Source organism: Cynoglossus semilaevis, chromosome 1 (genome assembly GCF_000523025.1).
Source record: "Cynoglossus semilaevis isolate Cse_v1.0 chromosome 1, Cse_v1.0, whole genome shotgun sequence".
Classification (NCBI taxonomy): Eukaryota; Metazoa; Chordata; class Actinopteri; order Pleuronectiformes; family Cynoglossidae; genus Cynoglossus; species Cynoglossus semilaevis.
In genome coordinates this window covers 5,123,043-5,132,213 of record NC_024307.1, presented here as the reverse complement: position 1 = coordinate 5,132,213, position 9,171 = coordinate 5,123,043, and the positions used below count along the sequence as shown (strand labels likewise).

Sequence of the window (9,171 nt, the reverse complement as noted above, 5' to 3'; positions counted from 1 at the left end):
CCCAAAGCCAACTCAATCCTCTGAGGCTTCGTTTCACACAAGCCTTCCCAGGATTTCCAACACACCCTCCACCCCTTTTTCCTACTAAAACGACCACACCCTCCCGTCAGAATCAACACTGTGAAACATGCCCAGGTTTCGCAGCGTCTTTACATTTTTCTCAGCTGCACAAACCGAAGTGAGAGACTAAATCAACACGCAGTACATCTGGAGTTCTCGTACCTCCAGCTGGGACACGTTCTGCTTGTAGCTGATCTCCAGTGACTTCCTCTGGTGCTCCTCCTGCTGCAGTTTGCTCTTGTTGTCCGTCAGCTCCTTCATAAGACCGCCGTACTCGGAACGAAGCTTGTTCAGCTCGGCTGAATTCCTATCATGCATCACACCACGTAGAGAACGTTAGTACGCCAACAGATGTTGAGGCTTCATGGAGAGACATTGAATGAAGTAGAATGATGATGTTATTACAATAAAATGCTTGGCTAAGAAATATGAGCTGGAATTCCCAAAAATAATCATTTCCAGTAAAGTTTTTAATAAGAAAACAACAACTTTATCTTAGAAATGTATTTTTACTTTTATATAAATCTTAAAGGACTTTCAGCATTTTCACTCACCAAATGACCAAACACTCACCAAACACTCAGCAAATCTCGTTAAACATGAACTAATTAAGGAATTGATACCTGCTACATAACAGATATGATTCACCACTGAGTCATTTTCTTTTCTTAATCATTAGGAAACTGAAAATGATACTTGTCAAGAGTTTTGCATCTTAGTTCTGTATAAAAGACTTGAGCTGCTCAACGGTCCCTGGTCACTTGTCATGTTGTTATTATTCAAGTCTTCAGACATGTTTAATTGAATACGAACAATGTTTGGTTGGATGTAGAACATTTGGACAAAATAATATAACTAAAATGTACAAGATTGAAGCTCAAAGAAAATCTGGCACATTTGATGTCAATCCTTATCATACCTTGTACCAGTGTTTGGAGGCCCGGATTAGAAAGACCAGTGGGCCGAATCTGGCCCGTGGGCCATAGTTTACCCATGTCTAGTGTAAAATCTGGTATCCTTTTTTTTTTTTTTTTTTGCAGGACAGGTCATTGTAAAGTGAACTGCCAACGCTTCTAGACACCTCTCTTGTAGACGCACAAGTGGTGCATTGTGGGATGCATGTTGCTAGGCTACAGAGTGTGTTCCATTCTTGCTCTTTACTTTCTTTACTTGCCAATTGTGATTCTCACAGTCCCTCTTCACCTTTCAAAAATAACCACAGACAGGACCATTGTGAGGTTGTGCCCCTTGTGGCCTGCAGGCTACATGAACAGCCCAGTAGGACTGTGTTTAATCCAAAGGGGCGTTTGTTCCTTTTCTTTTACTAAAATTAAAGCAAATTTCCAAACAATACATTTTTGTTTAATTTTTTCCCCTCTATGTCGTAGGTTTGTTGATAAAAGTCTAGGAGATATGTGTGTTTTGAACACTGACTTGCTCTCCATCTGGTTGGTGGCAGAGCTGACAGCGTCCCTCAGGATGCCGTTCTCCTGCTGCAGTCTGCCGAGCTGACTTTCCAACTGCTCCCTGGCCTGCTGAAACTGCAAACACAATCGGCTTCAGTATTGTGAAAAAACCACGAGATGGTCATTATTTTTTACCCCATGCAAAAAAACAAACAAACAAACAAAAAAAAAAACATGACCTCACCTTCATCTGCATGGTCTGGAGCTCCTGGTAGCTGCCTTGTGCTTTGGCCTGCATGCTCCCCAGGTCTTTCTCCATGGCTACACGCTGCTCCCTCATCAAGGCCTCCACACGTCCTGTCTTTTGCTTCTCTGCTTGAAGCTCCTGCAGCAAAAAAACAATGGGAAACACAACAACATTGTTGTATCAAATGAAAGGCTCTGTGAGATCATGAAAGTACGGTGTGTTTCATGAGCTAAATCGAAGGAATGTAGACCTGGCTCAGCTGTTTAACTTTGTCCTTGGCAATGGAGGCTTCCTCCTGAAGAGTTGTAAAGAGCCGTTCTCTTTCTTGGGCAGCTGGGTCGGGCTTGGCCGCAGACTGGTGTTGAGAAACAAAAATCAATTTTTCATTGTTTCAGTTTCATGTCCAGTGGAGAAAAAAAAGCCTCTGTTTTTACAAATGCTTTTATTCATGGATAATAAATGAATAAGAATGTGATTCGACATGGGGTACCTGTGGTTTTTATTCACAATTAGTTGTTATTGTAATTAATCATAATTAATTATGACTGATAGTTTAGTCTTCAGTGATTGTCTTCACCAGTAATAATCGATCGACATTTTACATTTAACAATTATGTCAGTCAGCTTGTTAGCCTAAAAAGTCCTGGAGTTTGCAATGGTATTTTAAGCTGGAGATGCTTTCGTGAAACTAAACCCCCACCCACACTGCATGCTGCGTGCTGAGAGAAAAATAATAAATACATTGAGTTGGAAATCACTGGGAATACTGTGTCCTTCAGTCTCTCCACACAGTAACATTGTTATTCTGATAATTCTCACATGTTAAGCTGCTGATTTTGACAACCTTACTTTAATTATAATAATCAACTCTTTGCCTCTTACTTTTTGCCAGGCATCCGGGGCTTTAGGACTCTTCTCTCTCAGCAGGGCGAACACACTGACAGCCTCAGCTTCAGACAGAGCCAGGTTGGACAGACCAGACAGCAGTTCCTTCAGCTTCACCTCTGTGTTCTCTGTCAAAACAAACAAACAAAAAGAAAAAAGAGAGTTTTATTTTTGTAAAACCGATTACACGACAGTAAGAAGAACCATGAAGTATATTTGACTTGCTTTTCTCTGTCTTACCCTTGTCAGTTACATTTTTCTGTTTTTTCCCTGATCCTTTGGTTGGGACGTCATTATTCTGAGTTGCCTGGTGGTTGACAGACGGGGCAGAGTCGGCCACAACGGGGGCTTCCTCCACTGCATTTGATAAAAAAAATTTAAAAAAAACTGGTTAATTACAAAGTGATTGATAAGTTCAGGCCTAATTTTAAGTAAAAGGAAATGAAAAAAAAAAAAAAAACAAGAAATAACTTTGGAACACAACTGACACACCCAGCTGCAGAGATCTGTGTGTGTGCTCAGGATTCACACTGGGTTATGATGACGCACATATATTTGCACTATTAAAAGAGTCTAATTGGGAATGTGGGACACTTGGCTCTTTACCAGATTCTGAGTTCTTCTTCTTGGCTGAGTTCTTCTTCTTGCCAGTAGAAGCAGGTGGAGCTGCACCATCCAGAACTTTGGTTTCAGCTACGATGATGGGCACCTCTTTCTTCACTGGTGCTGGAGTCTGCTCTGCTTTAGTCTCTTGCTGCTGGTTATCCACTAAGAAAAAAACAAAAAAAGGGGTGACATAGTCTCAGAGTTTGACTTTAAAAAAATAAGACCCCACTTTGGCTGAGATATATATATACACAGTATGTGTGTGTGTGTGTGTATATATATATATATATATATATACATATATATATATATATACACATATATACATATATATATATATATATACATACATATATGCATGCACACACACACACATATACATACAAATTTAGATATATGAATTTGGTATTTGTTTATTAATTGAATAAAATAAACATTAAGCTTTAGATATAAATATATATGTAAATGGTATAAAAAGTGTAAATACAGTGCAGAGGACTGGTTGTTTGGTTATTGATAAACAATTCCAATTGTTTATCAACTGCTATCAGGATTTCAACATTCTCGATAAAAAATAAAACAAAGACAAAAAACACCAAATTCATGCGAACACATGAAGCTGCACTTTGACGACTCACCAGGCTCGGCCTTTTGCTTCTTCTTGTCCTTTTTCTTTCCAGAGGCCTGGGGAGGTGTCTGAGTCTGTACAGGAGCCTGGACAGACTGGACCTGGACCTCAATCTCAACTTTGGGAGATGGTGGGTTGGATGGTTTGTTCTCAGCCAGAGTTGGCTCAGCTTTGTGGCTAACCAGATTGGAGCCATTTACTTCTGGCTCCTCTGAGGGAGGAGGTGTAGCTGCGGCAGATGATGCTGCGGCAGCAGCCGCGGCGGCCGCAGCCTTTGCGGCCTTTTTTTCCTTCTTTTTTCTTTCCCTCAAACCCATTGGAGCTTCAGCAGTCAGTGGAACAGGCACATAAGGAGTAGGTGTTGGAGGAGCAGGCTCTGGTGGAACCACAGGTGCAGGTTCCTCCTCTACCTCGAGGGAGGAACTCTGTGCACCATCAACAATTTCAAAGTCCCTAAGATCCTCCTCTGACTCTCCTCCACCACCTCCACTGCCTCCACTGCCTCCCCCGCCAGTATTCTCCTTCTTCTTGCTCTTCTTCTTTTCATTCTTTTTGCGATTGTCTGGCTTTGACGGCGGCACCTTGAGGTCACGTTTCTGCTTCGCCAGCACCTCGTCGTAAGAGGTCTCTTTCATGAAGAGCCAGAAGAAGAAGAACATAAGGGCGATGACGAGAGAAGGGACCAGGATGAGCAGGTACTGAGAGTCATAGATATCCACTGCCATTCTGAAGAAAATGGGGGGAAAAAACAAGTCAGTATTTGTTGAAAATGATCATATACAGATCTGTATGTTTACAGGAGAAAGTAAGAATAAATAACAGTCAATGAAGCGTAGAGTTTGTTTATCCACCACACTACCTGTCTTTGTCACACCACTCTAGAGAGGTTTACACAGCATTCTGCCTTTTTGCAACGAGAAAGAGGCATGATGACTGACGCCTAGTATTGGACAACACCGACACACAAGAATAGAATAGAATAGCCTTTACTGTCATTATAACACAGGGGTACAACAAAGTTCTCTGGAAGAAGAGAAGCTCACTGACATCAGCTAGTGAGTGTTGTGTTTCCACTGGTTTTGCAACTAATGCAAAAAAAAAAAGAAAAAAGAAAAAAAGAAGCTGCTGCACTTTTTTGTCTACCACAACAAATCAGCTTTTTTTAAAACCTTTGCAGCCATAAACGACGTGCACCACACTCCTACAGCGAGGCAGATGAAGGTAGAGATGAAGAAAAGCTTCTTCCACCTTTTCATGGTGAACTCTTTTCAAACATCCACTGCAGAACCTTCTTTCTCCACATACAACAGCTGTAAAAAAAAAACAAAAAAAAAAACACCAACTTGACTCAGTTTGTCCAATGGCAGTGGTTCTCAAACATCCGCTGCAGAACCCTTCTTTCTTACATATACATATATACACACACACACTTACACACATATACATACTAATATACCTACACATACAGTGTCTCTATATATGTATGTATGTGTACAAATCCACTGATTTCTGTAATTTTAGGAAGCAGAAGACTATACACTGCAGGTCCTCTGCATACGGTCTACTAAACATGACCAAAAATAAAAGCATATTTACTGGACACCAGGTCACGACCACAACGCTGTTGTCAGCAACACAATCTGGCAGGAGTATAAAGAAAAATGACACGATGTGTTGCACAACACAATCACACACTCGAGTAACACATTAGCCACACAGCAGCACAGGAGTCAGTGTTGTGGAGCACAGCACCTCAGAGCTTCGGCTCAAGCAGATTACCCACGATAATACATTCAAGAATAACTTTGCTCTGCAGGCATTCGTGTGAACAGACAGACTGAGTGTCTACAGTGTAATGTTGACTCTGTTTCCCTCCTACCTCAACTATTATCAGTCCATCTTCTAGAACACACAACAAAGGTACTCAGCTAATAGAAATTAGTTTTTCCTATGAGCCTAAAAAGAAAACTCCATCACTATGACCTGTGACAGTGTAACTAGCCATTATGATATTATGCAACATAAAGGATGTGTGTCTGTGTGTGTTTTTTGCCCCAGGTGTTTGGATGCATTATTCTATTCAACAGGCTCTAGATCGAGGCTTCAGATAATAATGACCTTCTGAGCTGGTGCTTTCACAAACTCAGTAAAAACCGACTTTTAAATATTTACCATCCACCGTACTGCGCCTAATACACTGTGACCTCAATTGTACACAGTTGCACATAGTTAAACAGAACCCAAAGTAAATGACAGGACCAGTACAGAATGTTCTAATACACAGCATGATTATACTAGTGACTTTTAGTGCAAACCAAAACAGGAAATACCCAATGTTATACATTTACCATGTGTTCCATGTCAGATCCTACAGTGAGAAGCTTTGAAAATTAACTTGTAATGCGACTTATGTTCCTTTTAGGTACAGGTGGAGTAGATGGTGTCATAACTTGGAGCCGGTTCACATTCCTTCTCTCCCTGTTCTCTGGGAGGAAGGTGTGCAAGTTTCCTTTTGATGCCTGAGCCTTGTCCCAGTATCAAAATGAGCCAGGAAGACAAAGCCCTTTCGGGCTGTTGGCTCCCCGGAATCTAGTCACTTGGTTGGACACTCCTCCCATTCCCCCCTTTGGCAGAGACCCAGAGGGTACGCCGGATAACTATCAGGCCCATAAAGTAGCACAAAAGCACACCCTTTTATGACATGACAAAAGCACACCCTTGAATTAAATGACACACGTGCATTTATCTAATTAACAATTAAAATAACAATTATGACGAAATCATCTTTAAAAGAAAAAAGACAACACAGAATAGTCTCAGAATTACTTTAATTGCACTGTGAACATATTTTTGTTGATACTGACATTTGGGGTAGCAACTAACACTAACTGAACAAAAGTCTTTTGGTTTCAAATAAAATCCAGGGGATTGTGGGAAATGTCATCAAAAAAATATAAGGACATTTAAGACTTTGAGACACCGACCAGCTGACGAATCATTACAGTCATGAAATTTTATTTTCCTGAGGACAGCGCCCCCTGCTCTGCTTTCTTTACTATGTATCATTACTTAGGCTAGAAACTTAAAGGTAACACGGTCCCCTGTTGCATGTTATCATATCCTGACATTATCATGTTTTCTTGCTTTATCAGTCAAAACTATTATCTTTACCATTTTGTCCCAGAGGTGAGAGGCACTAAAATAATATTTTCACTTCCCCTGCATTACTTTTGAAAGTAGTAAAATGAGCAATGACCAAGTGGCAAAGTACACAGTAAGTTTGTACCGGAAGTACTAATTAATGGTTGTAAGTAGTAAAGTTCTGTTCGCCCTGGAGAGGCTAAAAAAGAAAGAAAGAGAGCTAACACTAAACTTTGGCAATATTATCTCCTGTTAACCTTCAGGAAAAATGGCAAAACTAAAACAGTAAGAAGATAATATCAAGTCAAATGGCAAAGTTTTTAAACCTGGATCAGATGTGATATTCGCCCTGTCCTGGTTGAGAACTAAATGTCCCAGCAGCAGCAGCAGCAGCAGCAGCAGCATGTTGGTCTTGTTAAGGCCTAATAAAGTCTACTAAACTGAGAGACAGGCCCTGACAGCTTTTCATACCCTCGGGAAAGCATGTTTGTTGGTGAGTAGAGCCTTTGATCACACGGACAGAAGAGCTTATTTAATCTTACAGGCTAAGGTACCTGTGCTAGCTTCGTTAACTGACACGTTACTCAACCAAGTGAAACATGAAAGAAAAGGAAAAGCTCCTCGCGTCAACAAGAAACTCTCCAACATGACGTACGTATGTGTACAAATCCACTGATTTCTGTAATTTTAGGAAGCAGAAGACATTACAGTCTCTGCATAGTCTACTAAATATGAGTCAACGACAAACTCTCCAACATGACTGGGGAAAAAAAGAATGTTTAGCAGTTTAATCCTGAAGCTGTCGTGGACAGGACATAAAAAGACACGGGTCGCCTTTTAAGTGCGTGTCTATTGGCGGTTACATTACTGGCCACTTTGAATGAGCTAGCTAACACCAGCGCTAGCCAAATAACGTAAGCCGGTCCTATCCAATTATTAACTACAGAGGAAGACCTCAACCAGGAAAGTGACACGACAAAAAACATGTTCACCTCCACCCAAGAGCCCTCGGCTACTCTGGAGGCGTGGACATCTGACCCACGGGCCTCGTCTTGCTGGTGACCCAGCCTCCATCTCTGCTAAAATCTCTGACCCGCTCCGTTGCTCACTTCTTCTGTTAAAGTCCTAACGGCCGTTCCTAGGCCTAGATAATGGGCTAAGCTGTGGTTTTGTGGGGAAATAAACACAAAGTGTGACTGGGTCCTCGCAACATACCTGTAGCTTCAGTGTGGTGTTTCCGTAGCTAGTGGTAAAATTGCGTTATTCTGCGTTGACTCCGGCAGCCTCCTGACTTCCCCTGGCGGCAGCAGCTCCAGCCTTGCTTTCTTCTGTGCTATCCGTCAGAGTATCTGCTGTTTCTGGTTCGCGGGGGCGGGTCATCGACAGATTGCTGAGGGAGCGCTTGTTTTGCAAGTCAGGGCGCACAGAGCCGAACTGTTTAAGAGGACACGGCGTTAACTCCGCCCTTTTAATGCGTTCTGGGGTTAATAACTGTCACCAGGCAAACTGGGGAGTGGTCAGCGCACTTCCCAGAAGTCCGCACACGTGAAAACGTGTTTCTGTGGAAACTTAAGTGTATCTGGATGGACACCAAATTCCCCTCGTCTTTCACTTTAATAATGTGTTATAATATTTTAAAAACCCCGTGAGCGATATTTTTTCACTTTGAAAACATCAGTTTTTCTATTCCTAACTAGTGTTAAAGACAGCCTCTACAAAATTGTTTCCAATTGAAAACCCAAAAGACTTTCTCTTCTTTTTGTCTGTTGAAAACGTATTCTCTAAAAATATGCAAATAAAACAAAGGATTTCCATTTTACATGTCTACCAGAATGTCTCTCATGCCTTTTATTTGGAAAATCACTTTTACTTTAAAGGTTCCATGGTCTTAGATGATCATACCTAAGGCTTAGAATGTAGCTAATGGCACCGAATTGCATCAACGTCTTCTCCAATTGAAATTCAAACTCTGTTTTGGTAAATTATGGTCCAGTTTAGTAGAAAAAAGGTGGTCAAGCAAGATACCAAGTTACAGATGACACAACAAACAGTTTAACAGGAAACCTTGAACAATGTTGTAAATTAACTCTATAATAATATGGGTTTTATAGACTAATTACTAAGGCCCAAGCTAAATAAACTATATAATGGTTGTCTTAGGAGGCCTTAGGAGACTTAATTACGTCCATGGAGGCCAG

General features: G+C 41.2%; 1 protein-coding gene across 3 annotated transcripts in view; it reads right to left on the bottom strand.

Annotated features, from left to right (window-relative positions):
* The window catches only part of ktn1 (kinectin 1), a 21,658-nt gene extending 12,955 nt beyond the window's left edge, over window positions 1-8,703 (bottom strand). Inside the window, exons 1-9 of one of the 3 annotated variants that reach the window (XM_008333280.3) lie at window positions 8,189-8,703; window positions 3,843-4,558; window positions 3,205-3,366; window positions 2,839-2,955; window positions 2,596-2,726; window positions 1,964-2,068; window positions 1,711-1,851; window positions 1,495-1,601; window positions 223-367 (exon numbers count right to left, since the gene is read on the bottom strand). In XM_008333280.3, the coding sequence (XP_008331502.1) occupies window positions 223-367; window positions 1,495-1,601; window positions 1,711-1,851; window positions 1,964-2,068; window positions 2,596-2,726; window positions 2,839-2,955; window positions 3,205-3,366; window positions 3,843-4,557 (1,623 nt within the window). In that variant the 5' untranslated portion in view covers window position 4,558; window positions 8,189-8,703. The remainder of the gene's footprint in view (window positions 1-222; window positions 368-1,494; window positions 1,602-1,710; window positions 1,852-1,963; window positions 2,069-2,595; window positions 2,727-2,838; window positions 2,956-3,204; window positions 3,367-3,842; window positions 4,559-8,188) is intronic. The other 2 variants (XM_008333433.3, XM_008333359.3) reach the window with 2 other exon arrangements.
* Between the last annotated feature and the right edge of the window lie 468 nt (window positions 8,704-9,171).